Genomic DNA, 18,965 nt, shown 5'->3' on the forward strand with positions numbered 1-18,965 from the left:
AAAAGCGACAGAAGAGGGGGTACACTCCCCAGTATACCCAATACACGGAGTTAACGGACTCCCAAGAACGTGTGTACTTTGCCGCTGTACAAGGATAGTTCCCGGAGGGACCCCAACAAGAGATGCGAGTACCATAACAACATTGGGCACATCACCAATGAATGCAAAAATCTCAAAGACGAGATCAAAAACTTAATCCGATTGGGACACCTCTACGAGTGGATCAAGAATCGGTTGCCTCATCTCAACCCAGGTCAGGCGGCTGGGGCTTTGCCACAGGGAACACCAGGCGGTGCGACAGGAGTATTGGCTCTAGTTGTTCCCCCCGGTGATGCCCAGCATATCCCCGGTCTGCCACCTAGACCTAACGGGAGAGTGGCCATGATCTCGAGAGGACCCCATATCGGGGGAACTACCCGCAAAGAACTAAAGCGGTATGTAGGGGCCATGAAACACGATGAGGTTTGGGAAGTTACTCAACTCCTAGCTCAAAGGCCCCGACTGATGGATCAACCCATCACATTCACAGAAGAAGACGCTAAGACGGTGCATTTTCCCCACCACGACCCGCTGGTCATAGAGACCCCCATCGCCAATAAAGTGGTGGCCAGAGTCCTGATCGACAACGGGAGTTCCGTGAATTTACTTTTCAAAGAGGCCTTGACCGAGACCTCTCGCCAAGTGGTTCCCAACTCACAGGGTTTAATGGAACAACACTTATCCCAATGGGGAAAGTGAGACTTCCAGTCACCTTGTGCCCGGACACCCCTCAGAGCACGTTCAAGTACTGTACTTTCATGGTGGTGGACTGCCCAACAGCATACAACGCAATCCTCGGTCGACCGGGATTGGTAGACTTTGGCGCAGTCACGTCAATACAGCACTTGTGCTTGAAGTTCCCAACCCAGGAAGCTGGGATAGGGACGGTGAGAGAAAATCAAGGGGAGACGAGGCAATGCTACAACGTTGCCACCCACCCACCCGTGCTGATGGTCCGAGAAACTATTGAGCCAGAAATGGCTGAAGAAGACGAGTTGGATCCCCGCGTGGGGTCCGAAAAAATTGTAGAAATAATGGAGGAAGTCGAGGAGGTATCAGTGTGTGACCTTTACTCCACCAAGGTACTCCGGCTGGGAAAAAGCCTAGACCCGGAGGAAAAAGAAAAAATAATAAAGACACTGAAGGGCGCCATCGACGTTTTTGCATGGAGCCAAGAGGACATGACTGGCATAAGTCCCCACGTCATCACCCACGTCCTCAACGTCAACCCGGACATGCTGCCGGTCCAACAAAAGCGACGACCCCTCGATTCAGTAAAGGTCGAGGCCTTAGAGAAATAAGTGGCTAAGCTTTTAACAAACGGCATGATCCGCGACGTGTACTACCCGGAATGGCTAGCCAATCCGGTCCTGGTGCCGAAGCTTAACGGAACTTGGCGAGTTTGTATAGACTTCACTGATCTAAACAAGGCTTGTCCAAAGGACTGTTTCCCTCTGCCCAGGATTGACCAGATGGTAGACGCTACTTCCGGATTCAAACTATTGTCCTTCATGGACGCGTACGCTGGTTACAACCAAATAAAGATGCACACGAAAGATCAAGAGTGCACTAGCTTCAGGACCGATAAGGGGGTATACTGCTACCTAGTCATGCCTTTTGGGTTGAAGAACGCTGGTGCAACCTATCAAAGAATGGTCAACCGGATGTTCAAAGGCCTCCTGGGGCGAAACATGGAGGTGTACGTAGATGACATGTTAATCAAGTCTAAAGCTTGCAATAGCCATGCGGACGACTTAGAAGTATGTTTCGATGTAGTCCGGAGATACGGAATGAAGCTCAACCCAAAGAAATGCACCTTTGGGGTCAAATCAGGAAAGTTCTTGGGCTTCATCGTCAGCCAGAGAGGGATTGAGGCAAACCCAGAGAAAATTCAAGCTCTCCTGAGCATGCCATCCCCCAAGCTCTCCTAACCGGAAAGGTTGCTGCCCTGAGCCGTTTTATCTCCCGGTCTACAGACAAGTGCATTCCCTTCTTCAAAATTTTGAAGAAGTGCCAAAAGTTTGAATGGTCGGATGAGTGCGAGGAGGCATTCAAAAAATTGAAAGAGCACATGGCCAAGCCTCCAATCCTATCAAAACCCGTTCTTGGAGAGGACATGTTCCTGTACTTGGCCGTCTCCGAGCACGCGGTCAGCGCGGCCTTAGTCCGGGAAGAAGAGAAAACTCAACATCCCGTGTACTACGTCAGCAAGTGCATGATAGGGGCGGAGACGCGGTACCCGGTCATCGAAAAACTAGTCTTCTGCCTCCTAATGGCCTCAAGAAAATTGAGGCCTTATTTCCAAGCGCAGCCAATCAAGGTTTTGACCAATCACCCACTCCGGCAAGTCTTGTAAAAGCCAGAGGCGTTCGAAAGGCTCCTCAAATGGGCGATGGAGTTAAGTCAATTCTACTTGCACTACATACCCCGTATCTCCATAAAGGGACAATCGTTGGCGGACTTCATCACCGAATGTAATGAAGCCGAGGCAACCGCGAACGCGCCCGTACCATCGGTCCCCACATGGAAAGTATTTGTGGACGGAGCCTCCAACGAACATGGATCCGGAGCAGGGGTTACAATGATATCCCCAAGCGGACTTCGACTCCAGGCAGCCTTACGGTTCGATTTTTCAGCTTCAAACAACGAAGCCGAGTATGAAGCCTTAATAGCAGGGCTGAGATTAGCAAAGGTTGTGGGGGCCAAAAGAGTAAAGGTCTACAGCGACTCCCAACTGGTCGTGAACAGATATCGGGAGTACCAAACACGCGGTGAAAGAATGGCCGCATATGTAACGATAGTCCGTGAACTGCTCCACGAGTTCACGGACTATAAAGTAGAAAGAATCCCCAGGGAAAAGAACGCTCACGCGGACTGTCTGGCTAAGTTAGCTTCGGACAGTGAAATTGAAGGACTGGGGGTAGTACCCGTGGAACGCTTGGCAGAGCCAAGCATCAAAATAAAAGAGGCCATAGTAACGGTTGGGCAAGAACCCAACTGGATGGTCCTCATCATAGAATACATAACAAAAGGTGAGTTGCCCCAAGAAAGGGCACTGTCCAGAAAGATTCAGTATCAGGCTCATCGTTATGTAATGATGGATAAAATTCTTTACCGAAGAAGACTCAGCATGCCTTATTTAAGGTGTGTATCGGACCCTGAAGCTAGGAAAATTATGCTAGAGGTCCATGAAGGGTTTTGTGGAGATCATACAGGAGAACCAAGTCTGTCAAAGAAAATTTTGAGACAAGGATACTTCTGGCCAACAATGAAAAAAGATTGCATAGACTACGTCCAAAAATGTGATTCGTGCCAAAGGTTCGCGAACATACCGAGAGCTCCTCCCAATGAGATTACCCTGATGACTAGCCCCTGGCCCTTCGCGGTCTGGGGGATAGATCTTATTGGGTCCCTGCCAACATGAAAGGGAGGAGTAAAGTATGCAATAGTAGCAGTAGACTACTTCACCAAAGGACGGAGGTTGAGCCCATGAAGACTATAACTGCTAAAAAAGCACTAGACTTTGTTATTAAAAACATAGTGTGTCGATATGGCTTGCCTTACAAAATAGTCTCTAACAATGGAAAGCAATTTGATTGTGAAGAGTTCACTGACTTCTGCAACCAACACGGAGTCGTAAAAAGCTTCTCCACGGTGGCAAGGCCGCAAACAAACGGACAAGCAGAAGCAGTCAACAAAATCCCAAAGGTCACCCTAAAGAAAAAGCTGCTAGGCTGCAAAAACAATTGGCCCGAAGAGTTGCCAAGAGTGTTATGGGCCTACCGGACGACCCCCAAGACCACGACCGGCCACTCGCCTTTCTCAATGGCATACGGTTGTGAAGCAATGGTCCCGGTAGAAACGTTATTCCCGTCCCACAGGAGAACCACTTACGATCCAGCTACAAACCAAGTTTTATTACAGGAAGCGCTGGATCAAGTTGAAGAACTCCGGGACGAGTCACAAATACGAATGACAGCTTATCAAAAGAAGGTGACCAAATATTTTAACTCCAAAGTTAAAAACAGAAAATTCACTATTGGGGATATGGTCTTAAGAAGAGTCTTCCCAACCACCCAACAACCCGGAGTGGGGGTACTTGGGCCAAATTGGGAAGGGCCATATGAAATCGAGGACGAAATCGGCTTCGGAACTTATAAGCTAAAAAGAATGGATGGAACCTTTGTGCCAAGGGCCTGGAACGCCGATCACCTCCGAAAATATTACCAATAGTCCAAATGTGTAGCTTAGGCTTTGTTTAAAGGATTTGTACCGTCTAAGTTTATGCAACCTTTTTTTTAAAATAAAACTGAGTGCCTTAAAAACAAAGTTTTCATGCCACTCAGGGGGTACTAAAGCATACCACACAGACAGATGAAAAACAAGCTGAAAGTAAAATATCCTGACCCAAAGGGCATGTCCAAAAAGGAAAAATTATGCATCAAAAAGGAGCATATGTATAAATATCCTGACCCAAAGGGCAGGTCCAAAAGAAAGAGCATGCATCGAAAAAAAAAAAGAGATAGATCATGCATATAAAATCCTGCCCCAAGGACAGGTCAAAAAAAATATATATACAAAGGGCCCGGGGACTTGCCTTAATCATTGTCTCCCCTTAGAAAATAAGGCAGCTGTTAAGTTAAAGACTGTCTTAAATAAAAGAAAAATAGTTGTAAATAAAAAAAAAGAGAGATAAGAAAAAGCTTGGTGAAGTGAGCTGGATTCAAACGGCCTAATCAATGCGAGGAGGAAGGCGAGGACCAATACGCGCCTCAAGCATGGCGTCAAGCTTCTTCTTCTTCTCCCAAAATTTGGCAATCATCTCCGCAGGTTTTGGGTAGAAGTCAAGCTTGATACTCTGGCCATTTGTCGACCAGGCCATGTAGACGCCGTCATCAAAGCGCTTAATGCAACGGCTGCAGGAAACAGGGGAGAGGAGCTCGTCTCTCTTAGCCTTCTTTAAGGCTTGGTCTTTAAAGTCCTTGAGCTCCTTCATCTCCACGGCTAAGTTAGCCCTGGACTCCAAGTCCGCCTGGTGTAATTCCTCTAAGGACCTCACCTTGGCGGCCATCTCGTCTAAGGCCTCCCTGGCCTCCCGAAGCTCGGGCTTCGTCGTGGCAGTGGCCTCGCCCTCCGCCCTCAGCGCCTCCCGGTGCCTCGCCTCCAGCCTATCCCTCCGAAGGACCTCCTTTCGGAGCATCGCCTCTGCCTGGGCTTCCCTTTGTTTAGCCTCCTCCTCGAACTTTGCCTTAGCGAGAGCCTCCTTTCTCTCAGCCTCCTCCATGAACGCCCGCCTTTCGGCAGACAGGTCCTGCAGGATCTTCACGACCTCGTCTATGCCCCCGAATTCGGACAAGACGAAGCCATGATTAATTATTGTTTTGGAAAGGCGGCCGGCCTCTGCAGTAATCTGGAAAAGGAAGCAAGAGTGAGTGAAGGCCTTAAGTAAAATAATGAGGAAAGAAACAAATCACAAAGTGCTTACCGCAGCCAAGGCATGGATGATGTCCTGAACCTGGTAGACGGAGTTCAAGGATGCACGAGCAGCGTACCGTTTAGGCGCGCACCGAGTCAGCTGGGAGACGTACTCACTTGTCATCTCGGAGGCAAAAGGGGCCAAGGTGGGCCCGAAGAAACGGTTGAACCAGTCCGTCAGGGGGTTGTTCAGATCCCACGGATTCTAGAAGTTCTCCTCGTTAAGAGAGTTTTGCAGCTCCTCTCGAAAAACCCTCCTCAAGGCCTCCACCTCAGCGTGCCCCCGGGTGTACTCGTCAAGGGCATAATTATACTTGGCTCTCCGAAGCTCTTGCCTCTCCTCATCTCCGGGGACCGGAGTCAGCATAATGCCATGAGGCACTATATATTCCTCTACCTCGGGGGGGATCCCAAAGTCATGGCTCGGGGCCGGAGTGTCCACCCTCCGCGGGCGTTTAGAAGACTCCTCTGCTACCATCTTGCCTTTGCGCTTGCGCACCAGAGCAACCTCTTGCTCTTCTTCACTTTCTTCAACTTCCTCAGGAAGAGCCCCTTGCTCTTCTTCACCTTCTTTAGCTTCCTCAAGAAGTACCTCCCCCTCGTCCACTAAGTCAATAGTGTTCGGAGGGGAGCTAGAAGAAGCTTTCCCGGGGGTGACCATCTGGGAAGAAGTAGGAGGAGGGGAAACTTTTGGGTTTTATGCCCTAAATAAAACTCATTTCAATATAATCAGATTTACTTATTAATATAGATCAGAAATAACATTTAATGTTGCATGGTTCACATGATTTATTTCAAGATTATATGTACATAATGTATAAATTCATCTGAAACCCTTTTCACATACTTGATCCATTTTATTGTGCCGTCAACACATTGGAAAGTAGACATGAATATGTGAATAAAGTTTCCTAGATTTATCAGACATAGGGTTTTACTGATATGATAATCTACAACAGAGTTTACTTGCATTTGGAGAAGTGCTATGTTCTTTCCAGAGCATTGGTTAAAGTAAAGCTCAGGTTGGATGCATGGAGTATGCATCGGAAGGGACCGATATTGAACTTTGACTTAGATTTATTAAACTTACCGTAATATCTATTCAAGTCAATATCGCCTAGTTGATCCTAGATCAAATGTTCTTAATCATGTTATGATTAGGCTCAATCTTGAAAGGCTATTTGTGTTCTTTGATTTGTTAGTTAAGCCTACTTTTAGTTCAGGGTGATACGTACATTTTGGGAACACGGTAGTGCAATTGAGTGGAAGCGCTAGCATAAACATGGAATCTATAGCTTCTATCTGGCGAATAGTAAGCAAAGGATGATCTCCTTCGAGCTTGACCAAACGAACATAAATGGTGGAGTACTCATTTCACATAAGCTGAAATATCATTTATACGGGGTCAAGTGTTTTAAGGAAGAAATACATTGTAGGGTGTAACGGTAATCTAATCCCTTTACAGTGTAGATCATTCAAATAGAGGATCATTGATCACATTAGGATTATAACAATGGATAATTAATGATGCATCTATATGGTGGAACATATAGAGCATTCTATATACTGAGAGTGCAATTCTAAGTTCTATGCGTGGATTCAACGAAGAATTAATAAGTTAGTGAATTTTAGTGCTAAATTCTTGATCTACTTATTGGAAGCTCGGTTATATAGACCCATGGTCCCCGCACTAGTTGAGATAATATTGCTTGTAAGACTCATATAATTGGTTTTGATTAATCAATTATATTTCTCAAATTAGACTATGTCTATTTGTGAATTTTTCACTAAGTAAGGGCGAAATTGTGAAGAAAGAGTTTTAGGGGCATATTTGTTAATTATGATACTTTGTATGGTTCAATTAATAAATATGATAAATGATAATATTATTTAATAATTATTTATAGTTATTAAATAGTTAGAATTGGCATTTAAATGGTTGTATTAGAAAATTGGCATTTTTGAGAAATCAGATGCAGAAAAGATAAAACTGCAAAATTGCAAAAAAGTGAGGCCCAAATCCACTTGTATTGGGCCGGCCACTTTTGTAGGAAATTTAAACTGATATTTTCATTATTTTAATGCCAAATAATTCAAACCTAGCCCTAGTGGAATGCTATAAATAGATAGTGAAGGCTTCAGGAAAATTACACTTTTCTTCTGACACTTCTGATTCAGAAAAAACTGAGCCTCTCTCTCTCCCTATCTTTGGCCGAACCCACTCTCTCTTTCTTCTTCCTTAAATTTCGAAATTCTTAGTGTAAGAGTAGTGCCCACACACAGCAAGTGATACCTCAACCATAGTGAGGAAGATTGTGAAGAAAGACTTTCAGCAATAAGGAGTTTCAGCATCAAAGATTCAGAGAAAGAGATCCAGGTTTAGATATTGATAATGCTCTGCTACAGAAAGGAATCAAGGGCTAGATATCTGAACGGAAGGAGTCATATTATTCCGTTGCACCCAATGTAAGGTTTCCTAAACTTTATATGTGTTTATTTCATCGTTTTAGAAAGTTCATATTTAGGGTGTTAATCAACATACTTGTGAGTAGATCTAAGATCCTGGTAAAATAAATTCCAACAGAAACATCAGGACTGTGGGCTCCAGCAAGGGTGGCCAAGATCGCCTCCATGGGGTCAGTTGCTGCAACAAAAGGAAAAAGTCAAGTGTTAGAATGTCTGTGAAAGCAGTGAACACTTAAAAAGCAATCAAGCTAGTCCTACCCTGACTCTCTAATTCGGCCCTAGCAAAGTCCCGAATCTTAACACTGGCTGCATCATCCCCGAGATAGCTGTCCGAGGGACGGAACCAGCTAGAAGACAGATAGGCCGAAGGATCCAAGGGAACGGGCACCGGAGGTCCAGAACCCATCCGGCACCGGCCTAAATAATCACCTAAGTTGGAGAAGTAATACTCCTTTGCATGATCCCCCCACCGAGTAGAGGGCATCCTAAACCTAAGGAGACGTTCATCGAACCCTATAGGCCTAAGGCTAGCGTATTCACGAACAGGAGGGACGTAATGTATCGTTAAAGGGGACTTACCAGAACCAGAAGTGCTGGCATCGGGAGCCCCAGTATTCGGCACCTGGACCGTAGGCCTTGGTCTGGGGGCCCTCCTCTCCACTGGGCTCCCAATACGAAGGGGCCTCCCGGCAGCCGCCTGGGCCTTAGCGTAAGCCTGCTCCTGGGCCTTTTGGAAGAGGTACTTTTGGTACTTATCTTTCGTCGTGGCGATGATGTCCTCCCAGAGTACCTTCTCCGCGGCCGGAACCCTTACGTTCGGGCAGATGACCTTGGAAAGGTTGGAGTCATCCACCGACTGATGCCCCAGGATCAGCTTGGCCTTCCGACAATTCTCCGTCGTGACCAACCCCCCGACGTCAAGGGCCTTCTTGTCATATGTGGCGAAGGTCTTGGCCCGTTGAAGGAAGAGCTGAGTGGGTGCAGTCCGCTCATAAGGAGGGATCCTAACCCACTCCGTGAGAAGCTCCGAGTGTTCCACAGCCTGGAACCCGGAGGAGAAGAAGAAGCGGTGACGATACTCCTTGACGTGTTTTTGCTGGTTGAAGGGGACCGGGCCCTCATTCAAAGGGTGGGCCCGAAAACCTTAAAATCCGTCCTTAAGTTTATCCCCCTTCTTAGGGACAGAAACAAGTTCATAAAAATACAATATCTGTGTCGAACTGGGAGAGCCCCAGCCCCGGGCAGAGTAAAAAATAAAAAAGCCTGAAAGCAGGCGGTAAGCTTGAGGAATGAGTTGGTATGGCGCAAGGCCGACAAATACAAGGAAATTAATAAAATAATCCTGAAGAGGAAGCATAGCCCCGGTCATCAAGTGTGTTTGACTCCAAGCTCCGAAGCCTTCGTAATTGTGGTTGGGCGTCTCCGCATCCCGAGGCGGCCGGTGGTAAGTCCCGGAAGTCGCGGGCTTGATGCCTGCCACCAGCACAATGTGCTCCAGATGGTGGGGGCAAGTGAGGGTAGAGTGAAGCTCGGTCGCTTCCCACCCCGTGGCACGAGGCTTATACCCTTCCTGGGCCACGGGACCCTTCATCACCTCCTCCAGGGTGGCCAGGCGTTTCCCTCCTTTCTGAGAAGACTTGGAACCGGATGCAGACATTTTGGTTCTGAAAAATATTAAAAATTCCAGCAGTCAAGCCCCAAACCTAGCCCTAAGTCAAAAAGGGAATGGGGGTCCCCTAACCGCTGGAAAGAGGCCCCCTCCGGACGGTTGTCAATAAGAAAGCCTTAGAAGGTTTTCCTGGACAAAAGTCGGGTGCAAGAATCCCACAGATGGTGACATTACGAATAAGCCAAGAAAAGAAAGAGAAAAAGGGTAAAAATCGAGAAAGACAAAGTCCTCTCTGAACCCTTGAAGGTCATTGCGTAAAGAAAAGATGGGCCTTTGGAAAAAATATAATACGCATAATAAAAGTAACTCAAACACCAAAAAAGGGGAATCTAACGCATTACACAGAAACTCAAGACGAAAATTCCCAGAAAATTCAACATCAAACCCAGAAAAAGCAGATGAACAGTGAAGCATGCAATGAGCACAAACAATAAAGTACAGGAGGCGAAAAACTTACATAAAGCTTTGGAACTGGGCGTTGTTGTTAATCGACGGTCAAACGTTGACTGACAATAGTGAAGGAAGGTCAGTAAGAAGCCTATGGTGTTTGAGGGTTTTCTGGTTCGAGGGTTTCTTTCTCTCTGGAAAATTCGAAGAAATTTGGTGAAAGTCTGAAAGTAACCAAATGAAGGGAGAAGGGTGGCTTTTATAAGCCGAAGTGCATGTGGAACAGGCGGGATCACCTACCAATCGTGCGGTTGGGAAGGCACACGATTCGAATTCTCAGGATCCAACGGCTAAATTGGTTTGTCATCGAGGCGCTGGAAACGCTTGAGTGTCCGTCTGACACCCATTAATGCGTCGTATCAATTAATGGGCAAGAAACGAATCGACGCCTCCAAGAAGTGAATCACTGCAGTAATGGTGATCATTAAATACACCGTCACACGCCCGAAGCACGTGCCAGGAAACTGAGGAGCCAACCGGAAGCATCTGAGCAAGCCTTGTTCATTTCACAGCTAAACAAGGCTTGGGGGTAAATGTTACCCCTGATTTTGCCCAATGTACGTGGACCAACCAGACAAGGACACGTGGATGCAAAGGTTTTAGAACTCAAATTAATAGCCAAGTCTTGGTAAAGCAAGAACTTATCCCGGATATGCCTCCCGGAGAAGACCTACAAGGTTTCCTATGCTCCCGGAGACCAAGGTGGCATCAAAGCATCTCCGGGAGATGTCAAGCTTCCTCTGAGCAGTCATCTCGCATTTAATGCTGCATGGGAGGAGGCGTGTTGGAACTGATGGAATTTATTTTACCAGGATCTTAGATCTACTCACAAGTATGTTTATTAACACCCTAAATATGAACTTTCTAAAACGATGAAATAAACACATATAAAGTTTAAGAAACCTTACATTGGGTGCAGCGGAATAATATGACTCCTTCCGTTCAGATATCTAGCCCTTGATTCCTTTCTGTAGCAGAGCATTATCAATATCTGAACCTGGATCTCTTTCTCTGAATCTTTGATGCTGAAACCTCCTTCTTGCTGAAAGTCTTTCTTCACGATCTTCCTCACTATGATTGAGGTATCACTTGCTGTGTGTGGGCACTACTCATACACTAAGAATTTTGAAATTCAAGAGGGAAGAGAAAGAAGAAGTGGCAGCTAAAGATAGGGAGAGAGAAAGGCTCAGGTTTTTCTCTAAAGGAAAAATAGAAAATTTAAGTGTAATTTTCCTGAAGCCTTCACTATCTATTTATAGCATTCCACTAGGGTTAGGTTTGAATTATTTGGCATTAAAATAATGAAAATATCAGAGGTAAATTCCTATAAAAGTGGCTGGACCTATACTAGTGGATTTGGGCCTCACTTTTTGCAATTTTGCAGTTTTATCTTTTCTGCATCTTATTTTCTCAAAAACGCCAATTTTCTAATTCAACCATTTAAATGCCAATTCTAACTATTTAATAACTATAAATAATTATTAAATAATATTGTCATTTATCATATTTATTAATTGAACCATACAAAGTATCATAATTAACAAATATGCCCCTAAAACTCTTTCTTTACAATTTCGCCCTTACTTAGTGAAAAATTCACAAATAGACATAGTCTAATTTGAGAATTATAATTGATTAATCAAAACCAATTACATGAGTCTTACAAGCAATATTATCTCAACTAGTGGGGGGACCATGGGTCTATATAACCGAGCTTCCAATAAGTAGATCAAGAATTTATTACTAAAATTCACTAACTTATTAATTCTTCGTTGAATCCACACATAGAACTTAGAATTGCACTCTCAGTATATAGAATGCTCTATATGTTCCACCATATAGACACATCATTAGTTATCCATTGTTATAATCCTAATGTGATTAATGATCCTCTATATGAATGATCTACACTGTAAAGGGATTAGATTACCGTTACACCCTACAATGTATTTATTCCTTAAAACACTTGACCCCGTATAAATGATATTTCAGCTTATGTGAAATGAGTACTCCACCATTTATGTTCGTTTGGTCAAGCTCGAAGGAGATCATCCTTTGCTTACTATTCGCCAGATAGAAGCTATAGATTCAATGTTTATGATAGCGCTCCCACTCAATTGCACTACCGTGTTCCCAAAATGTACGTATCACCCTGACTTAAAAGTAGGCTTAACTAACAAATCAAAGAACACGAATAGCCTTTCAAGATTGAGCCTAATCATAACAGGATTAAGAACATTTGATCTAGGATCAACTAGGCGATATTGACTTGAATAGATATTACGGTAAGTTTAATAAATCTATGTCAAAGTTCAATATCGGTCCCTTCCGATGCATACTCCATGCATCCAACCTGAGCTTTACTTTAACCAATGCTCTGGAAAGAACATAGCATTTCTCCAAATGCAAGTAAACTCTTGTTGTAGATTATCATATCAGTAAAACCCTATGTCTGATAAATCTAGGAAACTTTATTCACATAGTCATGTTTACTTTCCAATGTGTTGACGACACAATAAACAGGATGAAGTATGTGAAAAGGGTTTCAGATGAATTCATACATTATGTACATATAATCATGAAATAAATCATGTGAACCATGCAACATTAAATGTTATTTCTGATCTATATTAATAAGTAAATCTGATTATATTGAAATGAGTTTTATTTAGGGCATAAAACCCAACAGGAACTACCACACGCAATAAAGTCTGACGACACAAACCCCGATCTGCACCTACAAGGCTATGATCACTTAAGTCTAATGACGGCTACTTTGTGAAGAATCACATCAGTCAAAAGACAATAAGGACAACCCACATAAAATCCCTACAACACCTAGGGATTTGACCATGCATTACCCATGGTATATTCATTGGGAATACACAACTTTACTGATAGTTACAGAAATACATGTACTATAATTCTGGGGATCACCCCACAAAAACACTATAAATACCCCCTCAAAGCTCATTAATGGGGGTCGAGAATTTTAGGTTGCATAAGTGCAAGAAGAGTAAATACTCACCAAGAACATTCTCTGTATTAAATACACTCATAAATATACAGACTCGTGGACTAAGGCTCATTAACGCCCCAACCACGTAAAAATCCTCCTCTTAATTTCTTACAGCTCTTTAAACTCTTATTATTTTATTTGTTGCCGAAAACCTCGGTCAACAATTACTAAGATGGAAAATAATTCATGTTATTTTTCATATCCATCTAAGTATAATTTTATAAATATTAAATTAAAATCCATATTTAGAATTTTATTCTAAATTGGAAATTTTAATTAAATAAATATATATTTAAAATAAATTGATTAAAATAAACATTAGAAGAAAATACACTTTAAATAATGAGCTTTATTATTATTATTAGGATATTCGATCTCCATTGTTGGTTTTACATAGTTATTGTTTTAGTGAGTAATCCTCCTTAATGGAGGAACGTTCATTAGCGAATAACGTCGTAGAATCTCGAAAGATAAGTATTTTTTTGTAAGTGTTTATTTTAGTATGGGTCACCCTAATGGTGGCGACATTTATAGGGCTTGCAAAAGTATGAAACAATGGTAGAAGCTCATAAGATAGAATGGCCTTGACTCTCGCCTAAACGGGACAACGCTGGATGCTGATCTTGATCGAATAAAAGGTTGCTAGAATGTTTATCATTTTAGATGAGCTGACAACTCTATTCAATGGATGGTATCTTTGACTCTCGCCTAAACGGGATACTGATATCAGTTTGTTGAAGACCTTGGAGATTATTTAGGATTGTATGTTTTAGTATTTTCGCTTGTCATTCCTACTTGCTATGTGCTAATAATTTCTGAATTGTGTGTGAATTTATATTAAACCATGTTATTTTCTGTTATTATTTGTAGTTTAATTTCGAATCTTCATTGTTGGTCTAACTAGGCTTGTTGTTTTAATGGAATAAATCCCTAATGGATTTTCATCCATTAAACAAACATCATAGTGTGAGATCTCGATAGATAAATATTGTAAATGCAAGATCTAGCTGTTCATCAATTGATGACACCTTAGACTAATATTTACAATATGAAACAAGAAGATTGTATAAATAAGAATAACTTTGACTCTCGCTAATCGGAGCATCGTTGGATTCTTATTTAAATACGAAATTATCCTTATTCCTCTTAGCTTATTCATTTCGAATTAGCTCAATGATATATCATTGGATGAATAGTTTATAAATCATACAATGTCATTCTATATTTTCTCATAACAAATTAAATGACGCACATGATTAATATTCCTGATATTCTATCCCGCAATGATATAAATCCTCAATCTTAGAATCTCCTACTTGTATGTATATATGCTTCTTTAGGCAAATTAGACTCAAAGTTAGATTAGTAGTGGTGGTCCAAGAGAGAAGAATACTCATATATATTTGGTATAAATTTAAAACTTTGACTTTAAATTTCAGATTCCAAATAGATATTTTCTAATATTTCTATTTCCAAAATACATAACAGTTACACTTTCACAAGTGTTTAATATCCACTTTCTATCAATGGATTCAACTGTATGTTAAAGTATGGAATATGAGTTTAGTATTCTGTGACTAGAATCCACTTGGACTTCTCTAAGAACTCTTTAATGTAACTATACCTAAGTCATCAAAAGACCATAACCACATATTTTATAAATCTATGACATTTGTATCTTGTTCATAGTGGTTTTGACAAGATCAGTCTCTGCAAAGAGTAAATGTGCTTATATCCACTGAAAATATAATCCTCTCATTCGCAGATGGATGTACATCCAGGGGTGGATATGAGTTTTTCGTTATGTTCTTAAAACGATCACTCTAGATTTTACCTTAAGCAAAAAAAATTGAAATGTTTGAAAAATTTTATAAATTTCTAGCAATGGTGAAAAACCATTAAGGAAAGTGGTTAAAGATCTTGCAAACTGATAGGGGTGGAGAAATATTTGTTAGATATGCAGTTCAAGATCATTAAGTTGACTTTTGAATTATATCCAAACTTACCTCCTCAGAAATTCGATTTGCATATTGATGATTAGTTACTAGTCATTGCCTAATTTCTTTTAGGGATATACCCTAATAATAAAAAAATTTCAGAATGATGGAATGGTTGGGTACTTAGTGTAAACCATTACTAGATTCATGGATGACCTAATCGTAATCTTAAGAAAAGCTGGAACTGTTAACCAAGGTTTGCATGTTTGTTAGCTATTCTAAGTGATTAGGGGTGGACCATCCCATAGTCATTAGATAAGAAAGTGTTTGTTTAAACAAATACTACTTTTCTAAGAAAATGACTAAGTCTGAAAATAAAGTAGCAAATAAAGGAGATATTTTTTCTTGATTCCAAAAGTATTTTATCATCTTATTCTATACAAGATGATCCCACTGCCTCTGTTGTTTTTTAACACAATTGGAAGAGAAAAATACCATTTAGATTCTTAGACAAAAATCACGGTACCTTATCGTAGTGGGAGAGTTTCAAGGAACTCACCATGTTATGACTTGGAAGACACCAGTGATCAAAATCCATTGTGAGTTTAAACAAATAATGGATTGTCAGAATAAGAAACTAAGAAGTTAAGCCAAGAGAACTATGATTTAATCCATATCATGTATAATCAAATATATAACATAAATATTTTATTATATATTTATTTAATAAATAATTTATCATATTTTTACTTAATAAATAATTAAAATAATGAAATAAAAATACTTGATTTATACTAAATAAAACTTTAATCACTAATTTTATACAAATATTAATTTTAAAAAATATTGATATTAATTTTCTATTAATTGAAAAAGAATATTATAATTTTATTATTATAGTGTTTCTCTTTAAATCAATTTAAATAACTATTGTTAATTAATGCATGATAATTTAAAATTATAAATTTATACTAGATTTAATGAATAAATTTTTAATAAAAATCTATAAATAAATTTGTAATAATTCTTTCATTTAAATTTTTATTAATTTTAAAATATATTAATAAAATCAAAATTAAAAAAATAATACTAAAAAAATATCACATGTATGGGATTATTTATCCCACAATACGGTGTTCATAAAATAGCCAATCCAATTCAATTCGCACGATCCAATCCAATCCAATTCGCAAAGTGTGGATACCTGCACTTGTGCAGGTTGGATTGGAAAATTCAAAATCCGCACTTGTACGGATTGAATATTGATTGACATATAAAAATGACTGATCCAATCCAATCCACACATATTTATACAAAAATTAAAAAAATATATATACATACAAATAACATTTTAATGTAAAAAAAAAATGATAATTTAAAAGTCTAATACATATAATACAATTATATTTCAAAACTTAATGGATATTCTTATACAAACTTTTTTTTTCTACATACAATTTAAAACAAAATTAAACATTTCTTTATACATACAATTTTTTTTCTTCCTTTGAATTTTTATTTTATTTATTTTAGTTTGTTATTGGAGACATAAAATAACAATAATTTATTTTATTTGTTGTTAGTTATGTGAAAAAAAAAATATATTTTTTTTTTATAAATATTAAAAAGTAACCAATCTAAAATAACCGATACAATTCACACTTTTACGGATTGGATTTGAGCTATTGTGTGGATTGGATCCAAAAAATAAAATTCGCACTTAGTGCAAATCGGATGTACTATAAGCAAAATAGTGCAGATTGGAATGGATGAACACCCCTAACCCTACTGAATGGGATAAACAACAAATGAGATAAGCTGGATTAGTTCTCTAGACTTTCGACGTGCCTAAACACTAATAATCAAGTCCAATCATGCTTACCAAATAGACCCTAATTGTATTTCTTCTATTCAGGGCCAGACATGTGTTTAGCATCACTGATATTTTTCTCCTGGCCCTCTCTCTGACCAAGGATTTCACAACAACAACCAAAAAAAAAGAACTTTAACCTACTCAGAAAAAAGAATAATAAAAAAAAACTATGTAGCTCTAAAATTGACAATAATTAAAATCAAGCCAAAATTTCTGACCCACATTATCTTCATTCTCATGTTGCATACATCACAAACTTCACAAAGAGTAACCATCAGTGAATGCTGCACCAAAGGCATATAACTTTATAGTTGTCTCATTTTGATGGTCCTAAAAAAACATTATCGTAGTTAAAGATGCTAAATTATCCAAGGAAGTTCATTATAACTAAATGAAGCACCAAGTTGCAGAGAACAAAATCTGCAAAAGCTCTCTCTGCTGGTAAATCCTGCAATGACACGTATAGAAGAGTATGAGCAACAAAACTTTCATTACTGCTAAATGAATAATGTATGTAACATTACAATACAATGACACAACACCCAACAATTCTTTATGTCTATATATAAATTCAGCAATGCAGGAGGATCTTTTTGTTTTTTTATAATCAATATGGAAGTAAGTTTGTAAAAGGGATAAATTGGCATCCATGTATATAGATCAGCTGTAATGGGAAAGTGTTAGCTCCGAATGGGGTGCGGGTAGGACATGGTTGTAAACTTGTACGATTGATTAATGGAGTTTCTTTCTTGATAAGAAAAAAATAAAAAAAAAAAAGTAAAAGTCTTCTTTAAATAGTTTGCCTGAAATTTTCTTCCAGAACTACACCAGCATCAATTAAAACACAAGACGGTTAGTTTATGAATGAAACCAAAATTCACCTTGAATTCCTTGTTCTCTTTGTTCACTTGAATGCGAAGACAAACTAGGAACAGAAAGCAATCGTTTGTCAGCATCGTGATGTTGAAATGAGGATTATAATTTAGGTTTACTAATACATGAAATTTGCTTACCAGCAAGGACTGCAGTCCCAACACAAGAAAGCACTCCTGAAAGGAAGGAATTGAATGGGAAGGATCCAACAACAGCCATGTAAGCTACCTGTTTAAAAGATAACATATTTTTAAGAGTCAGTCAAGCCACTACTACCTCTAATTTTTGTATCACACAAAATAACAAAATACAATAACGAACGAAAATTGATTACCAACATTTATATTGGTTCCAAATACAATGAAGGCTAATGAAAAAGCAAATGGGAATTAAACAATTAAAGATTTAAGCCAAGCACAAAACATATCAACAAAATGAAAATCAAAATTTCAGATTATTAATAAAAAGTCCAAACAATGCTAGGCCTAATCATTGACTTCTGCTCACAATTTTGATTGACTTATGAACGACACTACAAAAAACATATGAATTCATGATCTAACATCCAAACAGGATAGGCCAGAAACAAATTTTGAGACACAATTAGCAAAATCTAATCACGTTTCAAGCTTTAATGATGAAAAAAGAATAATGCTACGAATTCCCAAGTCTATCTATCAGATGGGTGTACGAAAGGTATTTACTTTCACAAAAACCCAATTTATATGAACAAACATTTTCATAAAATTTCAGCCAAATTAAAGTGCATAGATAGAGATCGAAGTTTACCTGAACGAAAGCTGTCATGACAGCAAAAACCACGTAGAGATCTATGACCTGCGGAGGAAGGAAATCTAGGTGAAGATCGTGATTTTGGGTAAACAGAAAGAAAGAGATGTGAATTGAGAGAGTGAGACCTTGAGCTTAGTTGGTGTGGCTGCATAGGCAGAACGGAGGGATTGAAAAAGAGCTTGGGCGTCCTTGGTTGTAGATCTGGCCATGGCGTACGTTACTTTCTTTCTTTTTTTCTTCTTCTAGTTCCACCACTGGCGTTCTCTGCCGCTAGGATCAACAATCACCAGTATTAAAGCCCTTTTGCCCGCAGGTCGTCTCCGCTCCAGGGATAATATCGTCATTTGACACAAAAATTATTTAAATTTTGCCCAA

The 18,965-nt window shown here is 40.0% G+C and overlaps 1 protein-coding gene across 1 annotated transcript; it reads right to left on the minus strand.

Moving 5' to 3' along the window:
• Positions 1–17,097: 17,097 nt before the first annotated feature.
• On the minus strand, positions 17,098–18,947 carry LOC133037944 (dolichyl-diphosphooligosaccharide--protein glycosyltransferase subunit DAD1). The gene is made up of 5 exons (XM_061115756.1): positions 18,716–18,947; positions 18,588–18,635; positions 17,939–18,026; positions 17,807–17,850; positions 17,098–17,373 (listed from the first exon to the last, which is right to left on the minus strand). Exons 1-5 carry the CDS (start codon positions 18,797–18,799, stop codon positions 17,290–17,292), a joined length of 348 nt encoding a protein of 115 aa, XP_060971739.1. The 5' UTR covers positions 18,800–18,947; the 3' UTR covers positions 17,098–17,289.
• Between the last annotated feature and the right edge of the window lie 18 nt (positions 18,948–18,965).

The sequence above is a fragment of the Cannabis sativa genome, chromosome 5, assembly GCF_029168945.1.
Source record: "Cannabis sativa cultivar Pink pepper isolate KNU-18-1 chromosome 5, ASM2916894v1, whole genome shotgun sequence".
Lineage (NCBI taxonomy): Eukaryota > Viridiplantae > Streptophyta > Magnoliopsida > Rosales > Cannabaceae > Cannabis > Cannabis sativa.